Raw genomic sequence first — 22,510 nt, 5'->3', positions numbered from 1 at the left:
GATCAAACATTATTATTATTATTACTACTACTACTACTACAAGGCCTTAGTACAACAAGTAAATATTACAAGTACTAGCAAGAATGCTGCTTTTGTGTGTGTGTGTGTGTGTGTGTGTGTGTGTGTGTGTGTGTGTGTGTGTGTGTGTGTGTGCGCAGGAGTTGGACGTGTGATGGTAGAGCTGAGACCAGGAGACCAGCTTCGACTTGAAGACCAACCTGATGAGGTCATCAAGGTACAGATTGAATATATATTGTTTTATGTGTTTATATATGTATATACACATATATGTGTGAATGTATTTATACATAGGAAGAGGGGCAGGGCCATACATACATACATACATATGTATATATATACGTATGTATGTATGGCCCTGCCCCTCTTCCGATGTATAAAATATGTGTGTGTGTATGTGTGTGTGTGTGTGTGTGCACGCGTATAAACAAACACAGAATATGTAATTGTGTGTCTTGCAGGTGAATGAGTTACTTAGTGTCTTGTAGGTGAATTAGTTGTAGCACTGGTTCGCATTCATTTATATATGCACAGTTATTATTAAAGTCCCTTAGGAATCAGCTGGAATAAGTTTAAAGAAACGACAGGGAAGACATTTAAATAAAGTACAACTTTATTAAAGTATCAAAAGCAGATCATAGAGGAACAATTCTTGTATTCAATACAAAACAACATGAATGTATTTTAAATATATAAATATAACCACAGAAAAATCTGATTATTGCATCATAATAATAAAAAACAAATGTGTGTAATGACTCTGGTAATAATATACATGTTAGGGTCACTGAAGAAATTTGAAGGATCAGGGAGAGATGAGTTAGAGACCGGTTAGAGACCGGTTAGAGACCGGTTAGAGATGAGCTTCCCTAACCCGGTCAGGGGGAGATTGAAGAGGCCAGCAGGTCCAGCCTGACCAGGTGAGCGATCAGGGAGGATCTCAGGAGGTCCTGATGGAAAATGAAACAACGTCAAGAAACACTATCTAACCCCAAGGCACTGCTCTAGAAACACTATCTAACCCCAAGACACTGCTCTAGAAACACTATCTAACCCCAAGACACTGCTCTAGAAACACTATCTAACCCCAAACCACTGCTCTAGAAACACTATCTAACCCCAAGACACTGCTCGAGAAACACTATTTAACCACAAGACACTGCTCTAGAAACACTAACTAACCCCAAGACACTGCTCTAGAAACACTATCTAACCCCAAGACACTGCTCTAGAAACACTATCTAACCCCAAGACACTGCTCTAGAAACACTATCTAACCCCAAGACACTGCTCTAGAAACACTATCTAACCCCAAGACACTGCTCTAGAAACACTATCTAACCCCAAGACACTGCTCTAGAAACACTATCTAACCCCAAGACACTGCTCTAGAAACACTATCTAACCCCAAGCCACTGCTCTAGAAACACTATCTAACCCCAACATAGCTTCTCTAAATACACTATCTCATATATATAAACATAGATATAGAAATATAGATCAAGGGCTGTGATTAACATAGATATATAGAGATAGATCGATCCTATTCCTACTTGTTGATGGAGACTCTTCTTCAGGGCTTTTAGGTGAACTTTGATTCTCTTTGTCAGTTTGGTGACGGAGGAGGAGGAGGAGGACGATGACAAACTCAGCAAATTAACCTACACACACGCACACACACACAATGATATTTTGACATGATATTAGTATCTCTATCGGTGGTCGGCCCCATTGTTGTCGTCACAGGTGTCTTGGTGTGTGTTATTGATTGTTGCTAGGCGTGAAGTGTTTTGTAGTTTATACGTGTGTGTCTATGTGGCTCTAGTGTCTAGTGTGTCGGTGGGTTACGGTGCGTTTGCATCACATACACACTGGTGTAGTTCAGTCTTCTGCCTGTGGAGGTCGCTGTTGAGGCGGTCGATGCGCGGCTGTGAGCTGCTGCTGATGTTTGAACTCCAGGCGGCGGAAACGTTCAGCAAGGCGCCAAACATCTCTGACAGGAACACCACCTTCCGCCCCGCCTGTTGAAATACTACTGTTAATACTGCTACAGTACTATCAGAACCTGTTAATGTAATACCTGCTAAAGAAATACCACTGTTAATACTGCTACAGTACTATCAGAACCTGCTAATGTAATACCTGCTAAAGAAATACTACTGTTAATACTGCTACAGTACTATCAGAACCTGCTAATGTAATACCTGCTAATGAAATACTACTGTTAATACTGATATACTAATATTAATCATATTAATACTATTATTATTAATAATAAAAATAATAGTAATAATATTAATATTGATATTAATATTAATAATAATAACAATAATAACATTAATAATAATAATAATAATAATAAGTGACGTACCGTGAGGTGGCCGGCTTGGTCGTACTGCCGCTCTGGGAACAATGGGAGAGAGACCTCCAGGCCTACTGAACTGTTACCCTAGAGAGAGAGAGAGAGAGAGGGAGAGAGAGAGAGAGACATATGATGCAGAGTGAGAGAGACCTAGACGTACATCTGTGCGTGTGCGTGAGTATGTGTGTGTGTGCACGTGCGTAAACTTTGTGTCAAGTGTGTGTGTGTGCGTCCGTATGTGTGTCAGGTGTGTGTGTGTGCGTGCGTATGTGTGTCATGTGTGTGTGTGTGCGCGTGCGTAAACTGTGTCAGGTGTGTGTGTGTGCGTGCGTATGCGTGTCAGGTGTGTGTGTGTGCGTGCGTATGTGTGTCATCTGTGTGTGTGTTACCAGGGTCTTCAGGGTGTTCATGGTTCGGTTGCTCCACAGGTGGAACATGCTCTCAGAGTGTGTGCTTTCCTTCTTCAGCCAAGAGCACAAGGGCTCCGCCCTCACTGATGACATCATCATCGCCATCGTCATCATCATCATCATCATCATCATCATCATCATGCAAGAAACAATGTGCTGAGGTAGAGAGTGAGGTAGGTCAGAGTGAGGTAGATCAGAGTGAGCTGAGTGTGAGGACCTTCTGCTGCTTGTCTTTTCTGCTCCGTGTCCCTCTCTTAAATACTCCCAGAGGGCCGCTGTGCTGGCCTGCCTCAGTGATGGGCCGGTGATGAACAGACAGGTGAGGGCGGGGAACCCCCGGCCGCTTTCCATACCTGGCCGGCGTGGTGTGACCCCCAGCTTTCCTCACCGGGTTCCCATAGAAGGCAGGATACATCTTTATCTGCATGAATGTGTGTGGGGGCACGTAACATGTTTAACATGACATAACATGACGTAACATTTATAATGTATATTTATAATAACATTTATAATTCATGTATAACATGTTATAGCGTGTATAACGTGTTGTACATGTATGACATTACATTTATATGTTAACATGTATAAATAACATGTGTAAATAACCAGCTGTTTATATGTAGGTCAGGGTCTGGCCAGGGTCGTCCTGTAGAGTTCACAATGCTTCGGAGCGTGTTGTGAATTCGTGATTCGTTTTGCTTCATGACGTTGGCTGACGTCAGGGAGGTCACATGGGTGAACTGATGCAGCAGGCCTCGGCCAGCTTTCACTTTCCCTTTCAGTCTGGTAGAGCGTGCGGTTCTTCACTTTCATTACTTCACTCTTTGAATGAGTCCTGTTTGTATTAGTTTCTAATGCATTGTCTGGGAAGCCTATGATCTACTATAGAGGATCGGAGGGGATGGAGGGAGTTCAGTCAGCCTCAGGACCAACACAACGATGAGAGAGTAACACATTAGCTGTCAAATGAATTCATCGTGAATGGAATCAAAATCAATCACATCTCTCAAGGAAACAAGGGTTTCATATGACAAATATATATTATTATATTAATATCATATTTTAGGTTTTTTTTTAAGGGCTCTTATATATAAATGACTCCCCACTTCAATCCAGCCGGCAGCGGTGACGCGCCACTAAGCGACCGGAAGTAGGAGAGGAAGCAGCTCCTCATTGGCTGCTTAAACGCAATTAGTGGTACGTCATCGGCGCGGGAACTTTTGTTCACCCAAGTAGCGGAGCGTTATCGATTATATATACATATTATGTCTATATATAAATATAATATATTTATATTATCTATCAATTAGTCTACTGACCCGACTTGTCAGGTAAGGCTTTCTCTTAACTTTACCATCGATGAACACTACGAACTACTACTAACTAGTACCAAACTGTATGAACAATGTAACGACTGACTAGTACTACTAATGTTACTATACCGTCCCCTGTATATCCACCATGTAACCATGACTAACTCCCACTAACTAGTACTACTATAGTATTATAATCCCCTTTGAACCACCAACGACTAACTACTACTAACTAATGCAATCTTATTCAATATGAAAGTAAAATCTGATTCAATAAATAAACCAAATAAATATATTTTATTTATAATTGTTGCCACTGTTCAAATTAAACCAATAAATGAAGTATAAGAAAATAAACTACATTAAGAGTTTAAGTAACCGGGCATTAAGAAATATGGGTAAAAGGTTTAAAATTAACAAATATTAGTATGAATGCATCCATCACATAATGATGTAAGCTTTAATCATTCTAATCTCATTTTAAATGTACATGTATATTATAAATATAAACACGATGCACAATACACATCTGTATATGTATATATGTGTGTGTTTGTGGTGGATATATCTCCATGCGCCACCAAGGTCTTTATATAGATATTTCTATGCATACAGGTTTCTTTAGATCATACGTAGCTTGCTATGCCCATAACTTGTTCCTGTGTTCGCTTTAGAGTACAGGCTACATTGTGATTCTGCTCTGGACTAGAGATCCAGTGGTTAACCGGTTTCACTGTTAACCGCGCTGTTGAAACGTCCCGGTGAGGTCAGGCTTCGCTACACGAGCGGTTCTGGTCTAACCCTCAGAGGGACATCCGGGCATTCTGTCGAAACAAAACGAAAATACAATATAATCTCTTAAGAATGCTATATATGTAGATGTGTATATATGTATATATATATATGTGTGTGTGTGTGTGTGGTGGATATATCTTCTTGCTCCAACAAAGTCTTTAGATTGATATTTTTATATATGTAAAACATATATTTCTATCCATGTTTCTATAAATGTATAGATGCGTGTGTGTGGGTTCCAGGTGTAGGTGATGGAGGTGGACATCATAGAGTTCAAAGTGCCGACGGAAAGCAACAAAGCTCTCTTCATATGGGACCTCCAGCCTGGCTACAGCCATGCCTACATCTATGTGAGCTAACCCTACATCTATGAGTTCACCGCTGACCCTAACCCTACATCTATGTGAGCTAACCCCTAACCCTACATCTATGAGTTGACCCCTGACCATAACCCTAACCCTACATCTATGAGTTGACCCCTGACCCTTACCCTACGTCTATGAGTTGACCCCTGACCCTCACCCTAACCCTACATCTATGAGTTGACCCCTGACCCTGACTACTCTAACTTTAACCGTTCTAGGAGAGGGTGAGCTCTCTCTCTCTCTCTCTCTCTCTCTCGCTGTCTCTCTCTCTCCCCCCCCCCCCCCCCCCCGTCTCTCTCTCTCTCTCTCTCTCTCTCTCTCTCTCTCTCTCTCCCTCTCTCTCTGTATCTCTGTCTCTCTCTCTCTTGCATGGTTGATTCCGCCTTTGGTGTTTGAACCGTTTGGATAAATGCGTGTGCGTGTGTGTGTGTGTGTGTGTGTGTGTGTGTGTGTGTGTGTGTTTGCAGGGCCAGCAGTTTGTATACAGAAACACAGTAAGTTCCAGAGATGGGTCAGAGACAAGGCCTTAGTACACGCCTTCAGCTCAGTACTGCTAATACTACTAGGTCAGTACTACTACTAAACATCCTTCTTCCACCTCCGCAACATTGCACGCCTTCGACTCACTCTTTCATCCTTAGCTGCCGAAACACTGATCCACGCCTTCATCAGTTGCAGACTCGACTTTTGCAATAGCATTCTGTATGGCCTCCCCTCCACTGTTCTTCAAAAATTGCAATATGTACAAAACTCTGCTGCCCGACTGCTTACTAACTCCCCCTCCAGAGAACACATTACTCCCATCCTCCGTCAACTTCATTGGCTTCCAGTAAAACAACGCATCAATTTCAAGATCCTCCTCACCACCTACAAAGCGCTAAACAACTTTGCACCCTCGTACATATCAGATCTCCTCCATCGCCACTCCCCCACTCACCGCCTACGCTCCGCTGATGCCAACCTTCTCACCTCCATCACCAAGACCAAGTATCACGACCTGGGGGACAGAGCCTTCGCCATCGCTGCCCCTACCCTCTGGAACGCCCTCCCTCTGGCCATCCCAAACTCTGACACACTCTGTTCATTCAAAAGTCAACTTAAAACCTATCTCTTCAGGACCACCTACAACATCTGACAAGCCATCCTCCGCCATCTTCCACCCTCTCCCGCTCTCTTAATGTGTTGCCTATTGTTGTGGTGTTGTTTTCCCTTTTGTTTGAGTGTCTGTACTGTCTGTATGTATTCCTTTCTTATTTGTAAAGCGTCTGAGTATTTAGAAAAGCGCTATAAAAAACTGATCAAACATTATTATTATTATTACTACTACTACTACTACTACAAGGCCTTAGTACAACAAGTAAATATTACAAGTACTAGCAAGAATGCTGCTTTTGTGTGTGTGTGTGTGTGTGTGTGTGTGTGTGTGTGTGTGTGTGCGCAGGAGTTGGACGTGTGATGGTAGAGCTGAGACCAGGAGACCAGCTTCGACTTGAAGACCAACCTGATGAGGTCATCAAGGTACAGATTGAATATATATTGTTTTATGTGTTTATATATGTATATACACATATATGTGTGAATGTATTTATACATAGGAAGAGGGGCAGGGCCATACATACATACATACATATATATATATATATACGTATGTATGTATGGCCCTGCCCCTCTTCCTATGTATAAAATATGTGTGTGTGTGTGTTTGTGTGTGTGTGTGTGTGTGTGTCTGTGTGTGTGTGTGTGCACGTGTATAAACAAACACAGAATATGTTATTGTGTGTCTTGCAGGTGAATGAGTTACTTAGTGTCTTGTAGGTGAATTAGTTGTAGCACTTATTCGCATTCATTTATATATGCACAGTTACTATTAAAGTCCCTTAGGAATCAGCTGGAATAAGTTTAAAGAAACGACAGGGAAGACATTTAAATAAAGTACAACTTTATTAAAGTATCAAAAGCAGATCATAGAGGAACAATTCTTGTATTCAATACAAAACAACATGAATGTATTTTAAATATATAAATATAACCACAGAAAAATCTGATTATTGCATCATAATAATAAAAACAAATGTGTGTAATGACTCTGGTAATAATATACATGTTAGGGTCACTGAAGAAATTTGAAGGATCAGGGAGAGATGAGTTAGAGACCGGTTAGAGACCGGTTAGAGACCGGTTAGAGATGAGCTTCCCTAACCCGGTCAGGGGGAGATGGAAGAGGCCAGCAGGTCCAGCCTGACCAGGTGAGCGATCAGGGAGGATCTCAGGAGGTCCTGATGGAAAATGACACAACGTCAAGAAACACTATCTAACCCCAAGACACTGCTCTAGAAATACTATCTAACCCCAAGACACTGCTCTAGAAACACTATCTAACCCCAAGACACTGCTCTAGAAACACTATCTTACCCCAAGACACTGCTCTAGAAACACTATCTAACCCCAAGCCACTGCTCTAGAAACACTATCTAACCCCAAGACACTGCTCTAGAAACACTATCTAACCCCAACATACTTTCTCTAAATACACTATCTCATATATATAAACATAGATATAGAAATATAGATCAAGGGCTGTGATTAACATAGATATATAGAGATAGATCGATCCTATTCCTACTTGTTGATGGAGACTCTTCTTCAGGGCTTTTAGGTGAACTTTGATTCTCTTTGTCAGTTTGGTGACGGAGGAGGAGGAGGAGGACGATGACAAACTCAGCAAATTAACCTACACACACGCACACACACACAATGATATTTTGACATGATATTAGTATCTCTATCGGTGGTCGGCCCCATTGTTGTCGTCACAGGTGTCTTGGTGTGTGTTATTGATTGTTGCTAGGCGTGAAGTGTTTTGTAGTTTATACGTGTGTGTCTATGTGGCTCTAGTGTCTAGTGTGTCGGTGGGTTACGGTGCTTTTGCATCACATACACACTGGTGTAGTTCAGTCTTCTGCCTGTGGAGGTCGCTGTTGAGGCGGTCGATGCGCGGCTGTGAGCTGCTGCTGATGTTTGAACTCCAGGCGGCGGAAACGTTCAGCAAGGCGCCAAACATCTCTGACAGGAACACCACCTTCCGCCCCGCCTGTTGAAATACTACTGTTAATACTGCTACAGTACTATCAGAACCTGCTAATGTAATACCTGCTAAAGAAATACTACTGTTAATACTGCTACAGTACTATCAGAACCTGCTAATGTAATACCTGCTAAAGAAATACTACTGTTAATACTGCTACAGTACTATCAGAACCTGCTAATGTAATACCTGCTAATGAAATACTACTGTTAATACTGATATACTAATATTAATCATATTAATACTATTATTATTAATAATAAAAATAATAGTAATAATATTGATATTAATATTAATAATAATAACATTAATAATAATAATAACATTAATAATAATAATAATAATAATAAGTGACGTACCGTGAGGTGGCCGGCTTGGTCGTACTGCCGGTCTGGGAACAATGGGAGAGAGACCTCCAGGCCTACTGAACTGTTACCCTAGAGAGAGAGAGAGAGAGGGAGAGAGAGGGAGAGAGAGAGAGAGAGAGACATATGATGCAGAGTGAGAGAGACCTAGGTGTACATCTGTGCGTGTGCGTGAGTATGTGTGTGTGTGCACGTGCGTAAACTTTGTGTCAAGTGTGTGTGTGTGTGTGTGCGTCCGTATGTGTGTCAGGTGTGTGTGTGTGCGTGCGTATGTGTGTCATGTGTGTGTGTGTGTGCGCGTGCGTAAACTGTCAGATGTGTGTGTGCGTGCGTATGCGTGTCAGGTGTGTGTGTGTGTGTGTGCGTGCGTATGTGTGTCATCTGTGTGTGTGTTACCAGGGTCTTCAGGGTGTTCATGGTTCGGTTGCTCCACAGGTGGAACATGCTCTCAGAGTGTGTGCTTTCCTTCTTCAGCCAAGAGCACAAGGGCTCCGCCCTCACTGATGACATCATCATCGCCATCGTCATCATCATCATCATCATCATCATCATCATCATGCAAGAAACAATGTGCTGAGGTAGAGAGAGAGGTAGACCAGAGTGAGGTAGATCAGAGTGAGGTAGATCAGAGTGAGGTAGAGAGTGAGGTAGGTCAGAGTGAGGTAGATCAGAGTGAGCTGAGTGTGAGGACCTTCTGCTGCTTGTCTCTTCTGCTCCGTGTCCCTCTCTTAAATACTCCCAGAGGGCCGCTGTGGTGGCCTGCCTCAGTGATGGGCCGGTGATGAACAGACAGGTGAGGGCGGGGAACCCCCGGCCGCTTTCCATACCTGGCCGGCGTGGTGTGACCCCCAGCTGTCCTCACCGGGTTCCCATAGAAGGCAGGATACATCTTTATCTGCATGAATGTGTGTGGGGGCACGTAACATGTTTAACATGACATAACATTTATAACATGACGTAACATTTATAATGTATATTTATAATAACTATAATAAATAAATTCATAATGCATGTATAACATGTTATAGCGTGTATAACGTGTTGTACATGTATGACATTACATTTATACGTTTACATGTATAAATAACATGTGTAAATAACCAGCTGTTTATATGTAGGTCAGGGTCTGGCCAGGGTCGTTCTGTAGAGTTCACAATGCTTCGGAGCGTGCTGTGAATTCGTGATTCGTTTTGCTTCATGACGTTGGCTGACGTCAGGGAGGTCACATGGGTGAACTGATGCAGCAGGCCTCGGCCAGCTTTCACTTTCCCTTTCAGTCTGGTAGAGCGTGCGGTTCTTCACTTTCATTACTTCACTCTTTGAATGAGTCCTGTTTGTATTAGTTTCTAATGCATTGTCTGGGAAGCCTATGATCTACTATAGAGGATCGGAGGGGATGGAGGGAGTTCAGTCAGCCTCAGGACCAACACAACGATGAGAGAGTAACACATTAGCTGTCAAATGAATTCATCGTGAATGGAATCAAAATCAATCACATCTCTCAAGGAAACAAGGGTTTCATATGACAAATATATATTATTATATTAATATCATATTTTAGGTTTTTTTTTAAGGGCTCTTATATATAAATGACTCCCCACTTCAATCCAGCCGGCAGCGGTGACGCGCCACTAAGCGACCGGAAGTAGGAGAGGAAGCAGCTCCTCATTGGCTGCTTAAACGCAATTAGTGGTACGTCATCGGCGTGGGAACTTTTGTTCACCCAAGTAGCGGAGCGTTATCGATTATATATACATATTATGTCTATATATAAATATAATATATTTATATTATCTATCAATTAGTGTACTGACCCGACTTGTCAGGTAAGGCTTTCTCTTAACTTTACCATCGATGAACACTACGAACTACTACTAACTAGTACCAAACTGTATGAACAATGTAACGACTGAATAGTACTACTAATGTTACTATACCGTCCCCTGTATATCCACCATGTAACCATGACTAACTCCCACTAACTAGTACTACTATAGTATTATAATCCCCTTTGAACCACCAACGACTAACTACTACTAACTAATGCAATCTTATTCAATATGAAAGTAAAATCTGATTCAATAAATAAACCAAATAAATATATTTTATTTATAAATGTTGCCACTGTTCAAATTGAACCAATAAATGAAGTATAAGAAAATAAACTACATTAAGAGTTTAAGTAACCGGGCATTAAGAAATATGGGTAAAAGGTTTAAAATTAACAAATATTAGTATGAATGCATCCATCACATAATGATGTAAGCTTTAATCATTCTAATCTCATTTTAAATGTACATGTATATTATAAATATAAACACGATGCACAATACACATCTGTATATGTATATATGTGTGTGTTTGTGGTGGATATATCTCCATGCGCCACCAAGGTCTTTATATAGATATTTCTATGCATACAGGTTTCTTTAGATCATACGTAGCTTGCTATGCCCATAACTTGTTCCTGTGTTCGCTTTAGAGTACAGGCTACATTGTGATTCTGCTCTGGACTAGAGATCCAGTGGTTAACCGGTTTCACTGTTAACCGCGCTGTTGAAACGTCCCGGTGAGGTCAGGCTTTGCTACACGAGCGGTTCTGGTCTAACCCTCAGAGGGACATCCGGGCATTCTGTCGAAACAAAACGAAAATACAATATAATCTCTTAAGAATGCTATATATGTAGATGTGTATATATGTATATATATATATATATATGTGTGTGTGTGTGTGTGGTGGATATATCTTCTTGCTCCAACAATGTCTTTAGATTGATATTTTTATATATGTAAAACATATATTTCTATCCATGTTTCTATAAATGTATAGATGCGTGTGTGTGGGTTCCAGGTGTAGGTGATGGAGGTGGACATCATAGAGTTCAAAGTGCCGACGGAAAGCAACAAAGCTCTCTTCATATGGGACCTCCAGCCTGGCTACAGCCATGCCTACATCTATGTGAGCTAACCCTACATCTATGAGTTCACCGCTGACCCTAACCCTACATCTATGTGAGCTAACCCCTAACCCTACATCTATGAGTTGACCCCTGACCATAACCCTAACCCTACATCTATGAGTTGACCCCTGACCCTTACCCTACGTCTATGAGTTGACCCCTGACCCTAACCCTAACCCTACATCTATGAGTTGACCCCTGACCCTGACTACTGTAACTTTAACCGTTCTAGGAGAGGGTGAGCTCTCTCTCTCTCTCTCTCTCTCTCTCGCTGTCTCTCTCTCTCCCCCCCCCCCCCCCCCCGTCTCTCTCTCTCTCTCTCTCTCTCTCTCTCTCTCTCTCCTCTCTCTCTGTATCTCTGTCTCTCTCTCTCTTGCATGGTTGATTCCGCCTTTGGTGTTTGAACCGTTTGGATAAATGCGTGTGCGTGTGTGTGTGTGTGTGTGTGTGTGTGTGTGTGTGTGTGTGTTTGCAGGGCCAGCAGTTTGTATACAGAAACACAGTAAGTTCCAGAGATGGGTCAGAGACAAGGCCTTAGTACACGCCTTCAGCTCAGTACTGCTAATACTACTAGGTCAGTACTACTACTAAACATCCTTCTTCCACCTCCGCAACATTGCACGCCTTCGACTCACTCTTTCATCCTTAGCTGCCGAAACACTGATCCACGCCTTCATCAGTTGCAGACTCGACTTTTGCAATAGCATTCTGTATGGCCTCCCCTCCACTGTTCTTCAAAAATTGCAATATGTACAAAACTCTGCTGCCCGACTGCTTACTAACTCCCCCTCCAGAGAACACATTACTCCCATCCTCCGTCAACTTCATTGGCTTCCAGTAAAACAACGCATCAATTTCAAGATCCTCCTCACCACCTACAAAGCGCTAAACAACTTTGCACCCTCGTACATATCAGATCTCCTCCATCGCCACTCCCCCACTCACCGCCTACGCTCCGCTGATGCCAACCTTCTCACCTCCATCACCAAGACCAAGTACCACACCCTGGGGGACAGAGCCTTCGCCGCCCCTACACTCTGGAACGCCCTCCCTCTGGCCATCCCAAACTCTGACACTCTGTTCATTCAAAAGTCAACTTAAAACCTATCTCTTCAGGACCACCTACAACATCTGACAAGCCATCCTCCGCCATCTTCCACCCTCTCCCGCTCTCTTAATGTGCTGCCTATTGTTGTGGTGTTGTTCATTTTTTCCCTTTTGTTTGAGTGTCTGTACTGTCTGTATGTATTCCTTTCTTATTTGTAAAGCGTCTGAGTATTTAGAAAAGCGCTATAAAAAACTGATCAAACATTATTATTATTATTACTACTACTACTACTACTACTACAAGGCCTTAGTACAACAAGTAAATATTACAAGTACTAGCAAGAATGCTGCTTTTGTGTGTGTGTGTGTGTGTGTGTGTGTGTGTGTGTGTGTGTGTGTGTGTGTGTGTGTGTGTGTGCGCAGGAGTTGGACGTGTGATGGTGGAGCTGAGACCAGGAGACCAGCTTCGACTTGAAGACCAACCTGATGAGGTCATCAAGGTACAGATTGAATATATATTGTTTTATGTGTTTATATATGTATATACACATATATGTGTGAATGTATTTATACATAGGAAGAGGGGCAGGGCCATACATACATACATACATATATATATATATATATATACGTATGTATGTATGGCCCTGCCCCTCTTCCTATGTATAAAATATGTGTGTGTGTGTGTTTGTGTGTGTGTGTGTGTGTGTGTGTGTGTGTGTGCACGTGTATAAACAAACACAGAATATGTTATTGTGTGTCTTGCAGGTGAATGAGTTACTTAGTGTCTTGTAGGTGAATTAGTTGTAGCACTTATTCGCATTCATTTATATATGCACAGTTATTATTAAAGTCCCTTAGGAATCAGCTGGAATAAGTTTAAAGAAACGACAGGGAAGACATTTAAATAAAGTACAACTTTATTAAAGTATCAAAAGCAGATCATAGAGGAACAATTCTTGTATTCAATACAAAACAACATGAATGTATTTTAAATATATAAATATAACCACAGAAAAATCTGATTATTGCATCATAATAATAAAAAACAAATGTGTGTAATGTCTCTGGTAATAATATACATGTTAGGGTCACTGAAGAAATTTGAAGGATCAGGGAGAGATGAGTTAGAGACCGGTTAGAGACCGGTTAGAGACCGGTTAGAAATTAGCTTCCCTAACCCGGTCAGGGGGAGATGGAAGAGGCCAGCAGGTCCAGCCTGACCAGGTGGGCGAACAGGGAGGATCTCAGGAGGTCCTGATGGAAAATGACACAACGTCAAGAAACACTATCTAACCCCAAGGCACTGCTCTAGAAACACTATCTAACCCCAAGACACTGCTCTAGAAACACTATCTAACCCCAAGACACTGCTCTAGAAACACTATCTAACCCCAAGACACTGCTCTAGAAACACTATCTAACCCCAAACCACTGCTCTAGAAACACTATCTAACCCCAAGACACTGCTCGAGAAACACTATCTAACCACAAGACACTGCTCTAGAAACACTAACTAACCCCAAGACACTGCTCTAGAAACACTATCTAACCCCAAGACACTGCTCTACAAACACTATCTAACCCCAAGACACTGCTCTAGAAACACTATCTAACCCCAAGACACTGCTCTAGAAACACTATCTAACCCCAAGACACTGCTCTAGAAACACTATCTAACCCCAAGACACTGCTCTAGAAACACTATCTAACCCCAAACCACTGCTCTAGAAACACTATCTAACCCCAAGACACTGCTCGAGAAACACTATCTAACCACAAGACACTGCTCTAGAAACACTAACTAACCCCAAGACACTGCTCTAGAAACACTATCTAACCCCAAGACACTGCTCTACAAACACTATCTAACCCCAAGACACTGCTCTAGAAACACTATCTAACCCCAAGACACTGCTCTAGAAACACTATCTAACCCCAAGACACTGCTCTAGAAACACTATCTAACCCCAAGACACTGCTCTAGAAACACTATCTAACCCCAACATAGCTTCTCTAAATACACTATCTCATATATATAAACATAGATATAGAAATATAGATCAAGGGCTGTGATTAACATAGATATATAGAGATAGATCGATCCTATTCCTACTTGTTGATGGAGACTCTTCTTCAGGGCTTTCAGGTGAACTTTGATTCTCTTTGTCAGTTTGGTGACGGAGGAGGAGGAGGAGGACGATGACAAACTCAGCAAATTAACCTACACACACGCACACACACACAATGATATTTTGACATGATATTAGTATCTCTATCGGTGGTCGGCCCCATTGTTGTCGTCACAGGTGTCTTGGTGTGTGTTATTGATTGTTGCTAGGCGTGAAGTGTTTTGTAGTTTATACGTGTGTGTCTATGTGGCTCTAGTGTCTAGTGTGTCGGTGGGTTACGGTGCGTTTGCATCACATACACACTGGTTTAGTTCAGTCTTCTGCCTGTGGAGGTCGCTGTTGAGGCGGTCGATGCGCGGCTGTAAGCTGCTGCTGATGTTTGAACTCCAGGCGGCGGATACGTTCAGCAAGGCGCCAAACATCTCTGACAGGAACACCACCTTCCGCCCCGCCTGTTGAAATACTACTGTTAATACTGCTACAGTACTATCAGAACCTGTTAATGTAATACCTGCTAAAGAAATACCACTGTTAATACTGCTACAGTACTATCAGAACCTGGTAATGTAATACCTGCTAAAGAAATACTACTGTTAATACTGCTACAGTACTATCAGAACCTGCTAATGTAATACCTGCTAATGAAATACTACTGTTAATACTGATATAGAATATTAATCATATTAATACTATTATTATTAATAATAAAAATAATAGTAATAATATTAATATTGATATTAATATTAATAATAATAATAATAATAACATTAATAATAATAATAATAATAATAATAATAATAATAATAATAAGTGACGTACCGTGAGCTGGCCGGCTTGGTCGTACTGCCGCTCTGGGAACAATGGGAGAGAGACCTCCAGGCCTACTGAACTGTTACCCTAGAGAGAGAGAGAGAGAGAGAGGAAGAGAGAGAGAGGGAGAGAGAGAGAGAGAGAGAGAGAGAGACATATGATGCAGAGTGAGAGAGACCTAGGTGTACATCTGTGCGTGTGCGTGAGTATGTGTGTGTGTGCACGTGCGTAAACTTTGTGTCAGGTGTGTGTGTGTGTGTGTGTGCGTCCGTATGTGTGTCAGGTGTGTGTGTGTGCGTGCGTATGTGTGTCATGTGTGTGTGTGTGCGAGTGCGTAAACTGTGTGTCAGGTGTGTGTGTGTGCGTGCGTATGTGTGTCATCTGTGTGTGTGTTACCAGGGTCTTCAGGGTGTTCATGGTTCGGTTGCTCCACAGGTGGAACATGCTCTCAGAGTGTGTGCTTTCCTTCTTCAGCCAAGAGCATAAGGGCTCCGCCCTCACTGATGACATCATCATCGCCATCGTCATCATCATCATCATCATCATCATCATCATGCAAGAAACAATGTGCTGAGGTAGAGAGTGAGGTAGACCAGAGTGAGGTAGGTCAGAGTGAGGTAGATCAGAGTGAGGTAGATCAGAGTGAGGTAGAGAGTGAGGTAGATCAGGGTGAGCTGAGTGTGAGGACCTTCTGCTGCTTGTCTCTTCTGCTCCGTGTCCCTCTCTTAAATACTCCCAGAGGGCCGCTGTGGTGGCCTGCCTCAGTGATGGGCCGGTGATGAACAGACAGGTGAGGGCGGGGAACCCCCGGCCGCTTTCCATACCTGGCCGGCGTGGTGTGACCCCCAGCCGTCCTCACCGGGTTCCCATAGAAGGCAGGATACATCTTTATCTGCATTAATGTGTGTGGGGGCACTTAACATGTTTAACATGACATAACATTTATAACATGACGTAACATTTATAATGTATATTAATAATAACATTTATAAATCATGTATAACATGTTATAGCGTGTATAACGTGTTGTACATGTATGACATTACATTTATACGTTAACATGTATAAATAACATGTGTAAATAACCAGCTGTTTATATGTAGGTCAGGGTCTGGCCAGGGTCGTCCTGTAGAGTTCACAATGCTTCGGAGCGTGTTGTGAATTCGTGATTCGTTTTGCTTCATGACGTTGGCTGACGTCAGGGAGGTAACATGGGTGAACTGATGCAGCAGGCCTCGGCCAGCTTTCACTTTCCCTTTCAGTCTGGTAGAGCGTGCGGTTCTTCACTTTCATTACTTCACCCTTTGAATGAGTCCTGTTTGTATTAGTTTCTAATGTATTGTCTGGGAAGCCTATGATCTACTATAGAGGATCGGAGGGGATGGAGGGAGTTCAGTCAGCCTCAGGACCAACACAACGATGAGAGAGTAACACATTAGCTGTCAAATGAATTCATCGTGAATGGAATCAAAATCAATCACATCTCTCAAGGAAACAAGGGTTTCATATGACAAATATATATTATTATATTAATATCATATTTTAAGGTTTTTTTTAAGGGCTCTTATATATAAATGACTCCCCACTTCAATCCAGCCGGCAGCGGTGACGCGCCACTAAGCGACCGGAAGTAGGAGAGGAAGCAGCTCCTCATTGGCTGCTTAAATGCCATTAGTGGTACGTCATCGGCGCGGGAACTTTTGTTCACCCAACTAGCGGAGCGTTATCGATTATATATACATATTATGTCTATATATAAATATAATATATTTATATTATCTATCAATTAGTCTACTGACCCGACTTGTCAGGTAAGGCTTTCTCTTAACTTTACCATCGATGAACACTACGAACTACTACTAACTAGTACCAAACTGTATGAACAATGTAACGACTGACTAGTACTACTAATGTTACTATACCGTCCCCTGTATATCCACCATGTAACCATGACTAACTCCCACTAACTAGTACTACTATAGTATTATAATCCCCTTTGAACCACCAACGACTAACTACTACTAACTAATGCAATCTTATTCAATATGAAAGTAAAATCTGATTCAATAAATAAACCAAATAAATATATTTTATTTATAAATGTTGCCACTGTTCAAATTAAACCAATAAATGAAGTATAAGAAAATAAACTACATTAAGAGTTTAAGTAACCGGGCATTAAGAAATATGGGTAAAAGGTTTAAAATTAACAAATATTAGTATGAATGCATCCATCACATAATGATGTAAGCTTTAATCATTCTAATCTCATTTTAAATGTACATGTATACTATAAATATAAACACGATGCACAATACACATCTGTATATGTATATATGTGTGTGTTTGTGGTTGATATATCTCCATGCGCCACCAAGGTCTTTATATAGATATTTCTATGCATACAGGTTTCTTTAGATCATACGTAGCTTGCTATGCCCATAACTTGTTCCTGTGTTCGCTTTAGAGTACAGGCTACATTGTGATTCTGCTCTGGACTAGAGATCCAATGGTTAACCGGTTTCTCTGTTAACCACGCTGTTGAAACGTCACGGTGAGGTCAGGCTTCGCTACACGAGCGGTTCTGGTCTGACCCTCAGAGGGGCATCCGGGCATTCTGTCGAAACAAAACGAAAATACAATATAATCTCTTAAGAATGCTATATATGTAGATGTGTATATATGTATGTGTATATATATATATATATACATATATATGGGTGTGTGTGTGTGTGGTGGATATATCTTCCTGCTCCAACAAAGTCTTTAGATTGATATTTCTATATATGTAAAATATATATTTCTATCCATGTTTCTATAAATGTATAGATGCGTGTGTGTGGGTTCCAGGTGTAGGTGATGGAGGTGGACATCATAGAGTTCAAAGTGCCGACGGAAAGCAACAAAGCTCTCTTCATATGGGACCTCCAGCCTGGCTACAGCCACGCCTACATCTATGTGAGCTAACCCCTAACACTACATCTATGAGTTGACCCCTGACCCTAACCCTACATCTATGAGTTGACCCTAACCCTAACCCTACATCTATGAGTTGACCCCTGACCCTAACCCTACATCTATGAGTTAACTGCCGACCCTAAACCTACATCTATGAGTTGACCCTAAACCTAACCCTACATCTATGAGTTGACCCCTGACCCTAACCCTAACCCTACATCTATGAGTTGACCCCTGACCCTAACTCTAACCCTACATCTATGAGTTGACCCCTGACCCTAACTCTAACCCTACATCTATGAGTTGACCCCTGACCCTAACTCTAACCCTACATCTATGAGTTAACCGCTGACCCTAACTCTAACCCTACATCTATAAGTTGACCCCTGACCCTGACTACCCTAACCATAACCGTTCTAGGAGAGGGTGTTCTCTGCGTTCTCCTCCTTCGGACCCCTCTTCCTGGTCAAAGTGCTCCCCAACTCTCCCTCTGTGTCTCCTGGCTTCTACTCGCTGGTGAAGTTCTACTGCTCCAGACACGCCCTGCAGGCCCAGAGATCTACTGATGGAACCCTCCTGTTCCAGGGCACTCCGGTCAAGGTCATACTCCTCTACACACTCTCTGTCTGTCTGTCTGTCTGTCTGTCTGTCTGTCTGTCTGTCTGTCTGTCTGTCTGTCTCACTGTGTCTCTGTCTCTCCATCTGTCTCTCTTTCTCCCTCTCTCTCTGTATCTCTGTCTCTCTGTGTCTCTCTCTCCCTCTCTGTCTCTGTATCTGTCTCTCTCTGTATCTCTCTCTCTCTCCCTCTCTGTATCTCTCTCTCTCTCCCTCTCTCTCTCTCTGTATCTCTCTCTCTCTCCCTCTCTCTCTCTGTATCTCTCTCTCTCTCTCTTTGTATCTCTCTCTCCCTCTCTCTCTCTCTCTCTGTATCTCTCTCTCCCTCTCTCTCTCTCTCTCTGTATCTCTGTCTCTCTCTGTATCTCTCTCTCTCTCCCTCTCTGTATCTCTCTCTCTCCCTCTCTCTGTATCTCTCTCCCCCTCTCTCTCTGTATCTCTGTCTCTCTCTCTCTTGCGTGGTTGACTCCGTCGTTGGTGTTGGAACCGTTTGGATAAATGCCACAAATGAAAATTTGTGCATCTACTTGTGTGTGTATATTTAAGTCTTTGGTTATACAGCTGCTTATATAAATATGTGTGTACAGAGAAGTGTCATGTGTAGACACACATGTGTATATAATTGTGTTATGTTTTAGGTAAGACTCAGTACCCGACAGGCTCCCTTCCTCCAATTTGACAACCAGCTGCTAAGCCACTCCCGCTGCCTGGAACTGGCCAATCACTGCCTGGGCTTCAACGGCTGGTCCACACGCATCATCAATGTACTATTTTGCTTTCCTAGTTGGTTGGATAAAAACCACCGAGTCATATCTGTACTAAATGCTGATCGATAGTTATTTAAATGTTATTAATAAAATCGCATCCTAAAACCTATGTATTAAATAAAAGAAAATGCTGGCAAGCCCTAACCTCTCTCTTTGGGTACAAGAATCGTACTATTGACACTCCTAAACCCCTCCCACTCGCCATAAACCCCTCCCACTTACCCTAAACCCCTCCCACTTACCCTAAACCATTCCTACTCGCCATGAACTCGCTTTAAATGAATATTAATTGTATGACTAATAATTAAAGATCTTTGTTACTTCCTGGTTTCAGCTGAAAGTGTTGCCTTCTGATTCTCTGGAAGAGGGGCAGGGCCATGAGGCCAGTGGGAGGAGCCAACTGGTAAGTGGGAGGAGCCAGGAGGTCAGTGGGAGGAGCCAGACGACGCTGCGCTATGGGTGTTTACTGGAGCTGTCGTTTCCCCAACACGGCGTTTCATCAAGAGGAGTGGCCGTCATAGAGGAGACCTTCTCCCTGTCTGGTACACACCTGGTACACACCTGGTACACACCTGGTACACACATGGTACACACCTGGTACACACCTGGTACACACATGGTACACACCTGGTACACACATGGTACACACCTGGTATACACATGGTACACACCTGTTACACATAGAACACACCTGGTACACATACTACATACCTGGTACACATACTACACACCTGGTACACATACTACACACCTGGTACACATAGTACACACCTGGTACACACATAGTACACACATGATACATACCTGGTACAAACCTGGTACACACCCTAAATGTAACTGTGTGTGTGTGTGTGTGTGTGTGTGTGTGTGTGTGTGTTCAGGGCCAGCAGTGTGTATACAGAAACACAGTAAGCTCCAGAGATGGGTCAGAGACAAGGCCTTAGTACACGCCTTCAGCTCAGTACTGCTAATACTACTAGGTAAGTACTACTACTACTACTACTACTACAAGGCCTTAGTACACAACAAGTAAATTCTACAAGTACTAGCAAGAATGCTGCTTTTGTGTGTGTGTGTGTGTTTGTGTGTGTGTGTGTGTGTGTGTGTGTGTGTGTGTGTGCGCAGAAGATGGACGTGTGATGGTGGAGCTGAGACCAGGAGACCAGCTTCGACTTGAAGACCAACCTGATGAGGTCATCAAGGTACAGATAGAATATATATTGTTTTAGGTGTTTATATATGTACATACACATATATGTGTGAATGTATGTATACATAGGAAGAGGGGCAGGGCCATATATATATATATATAAATATATATGTATGTATGGCAGAGTTGTTTGTTATGTATGGCATATATATGTGTATATATATGTGTATATTTCTGTGTGTGTGTGTTTGCATGCATATAAACACACACAGAATATGTTATTGTGTGTCTTGCTGGTGAATTGAGTTACTGTGTTTCGTGTAGGTGAATGAGTTATTGTGTGTCTTGCAGGTTAATGAGTTAGTCTCTGAGCCTGAGGAAGAGGAGCCAGCTGACCTTGCCTTCTCCTGATTCATCCTTCATACTCTGTCCTAGCCCAAATAAGGTCTCCTGATGCCCTACGCCCAAATAAGGACTCTTGAAGCCCTACGCCCAAATAAGGACTCCTGATGCCCTACGCCCAAATAAGGACTCTTGAACCCCTACGCCCAAATAAGGAACCCTGAAGCCCTACACCCAAATAAGGACTCCTGAAGCCCTACACCCAAAGAAGGACTCCTGAACCCCTACGCCCAAATAAGGACCCCTGAAGCCCTACGCCCAAATAAGGACCCCTGAAGCCCTACGCCCAAATAAGGAATCCTGAAGCCATACGCCCAAATAAGGTCTCCTGAAGCCCTATGCCCAAGTAAGGACTGATGAAGCCCTACGCCAAATAAGGATTTCTGATCCGTTCAGCCATGGAAGGAATCTGAATCTGTAAAGATTAAAAACATCTACACATGAAAGACATCTAGATCTGTACGTCCATTAAGGCTCTTCACTGCCACCTTTCAAATAAAGTTTTCAAACCGACGCTTTTGGTCTTTGACTGCAGAGAGGATTTCGAGCTCGGGGGTTGGAAGGGAGAAGGCCCTGGTCTTCAGTGTGGTCTTCAGTCTGTGTGTGTATATATATATTTATATTAGTGCTGTCAGTTTAACGCGTTATTAACTGTTCATTTTTTTATCGCTTGATTAACGCTCTTTTGGTTTGGCAAACATTGTAGTTTTTTCACCTACTGTCTAGCAACAACTAGTCACGTTAGAAAAACTACAACACCATACCGGATCTAGCTACACCGGAAACAAAACAACAAGCACGCCGCACAAACTTGTTGGGGCAAGCAAGGATACGGAGCGGGTGAAAAAATCCTTAAAGGGGACATCTCTTACCACCAGGTGTGAGTGTGATTAGCCATTACAAGCAGGTTTGAAAATGTGCAGCATTGTGACATCACAGGTTGGCGTGTCCATCTA

At 42.4% G+C, this 22,510-nt stretch overlaps 1 protein-coding gene across 3 annotated transcripts; it reads left to right on the top strand.

The window, feature by feature from the left end:
- Positions 1 to 17,346: 17,346 nt before the first annotated feature.
- rdm1 (RAD52 motif containing 1) lies at positions 17,347 to 21,965 on the top strand. 3 transcript variants are annotated; one of them, XM_079745889.1, is made up of 8 exons: positions 17,347 to 17,473; positions 18,513 to 18,620; positions 19,041 to 19,220; positions 19,874 to 19,999; positions 20,337 to 20,544; positions 20,884 to 20,982; positions 21,128 to 21,204; positions 21,504 to 21,965. In XM_079745889.1, exons 2-8 carry the CDS (start codon positions 18,522 to 18,524, stop codon positions 21,561 to 21,563), a joined length of 849 nt encoding a protein of 282 aa, XP_079602015.1. In that variant the 5' UTR covers positions 17,347 to 17,473; positions 18,513 to 18,521; the 3' UTR covers positions 21,564 to 21,965. The 3 variants fall into 3 exon arrangements, with proteins under 3 accessions (XP_079602015.1, XP_079602016.1, XP_079602017.1); XM_079745890.1 differs by lacking the exon at positions 19,874 to 19,999; XM_079745891.1 differs by lacking the exon at positions 21,504 to 21,965 and having other exon boundaries at positions 20,337 to 20,555; positions 21,128 to 21,206.
- The last annotated feature ends 545 nt before the right edge of the window (positions 21,966 to 22,510 follow it).

This window comes from Pollachius pollachius (assembly GCF_949987615.1).
Source record: "Pollachius pollachius genome assembly, chromosome: 11".
Classification (NCBI taxonomy): Eukaryota; Metazoa; Chordata; class Actinopteri; order Gadiformes; family Gadidae; genus Pollachius; species Pollachius pollachius.
Note: the sequence above shows the minus strand (reverse complement) of the source record. Positions and strands in the feature narration are given on the sequence as shown.

Excerpts from the sequence above, each read along its gene's own strand:
- rdm1 (XM_079745889.1), top strand. The coding sequence starts at position 18,522 with ATGGAGGTGGACATCATAGAGTTCAAAGTGCCGACGGAAAGCAACAAA. Across the intron at positions 19,221-19,873 it reads TCCAGGGCACTCCGGTCAAG|GTAAGACTCAGTACCCGACA; the intron begins GTCATACTCCTC and ends GTTATGTTTTAG. Across the intron at positions 20,545-20,883 it reads GGAGACCTTCTCCCTGTCTG|GGCCAGCAGTGTGTATACAG; the intron begins GTACACACCTGG and ends GTGTGTGTTCAG.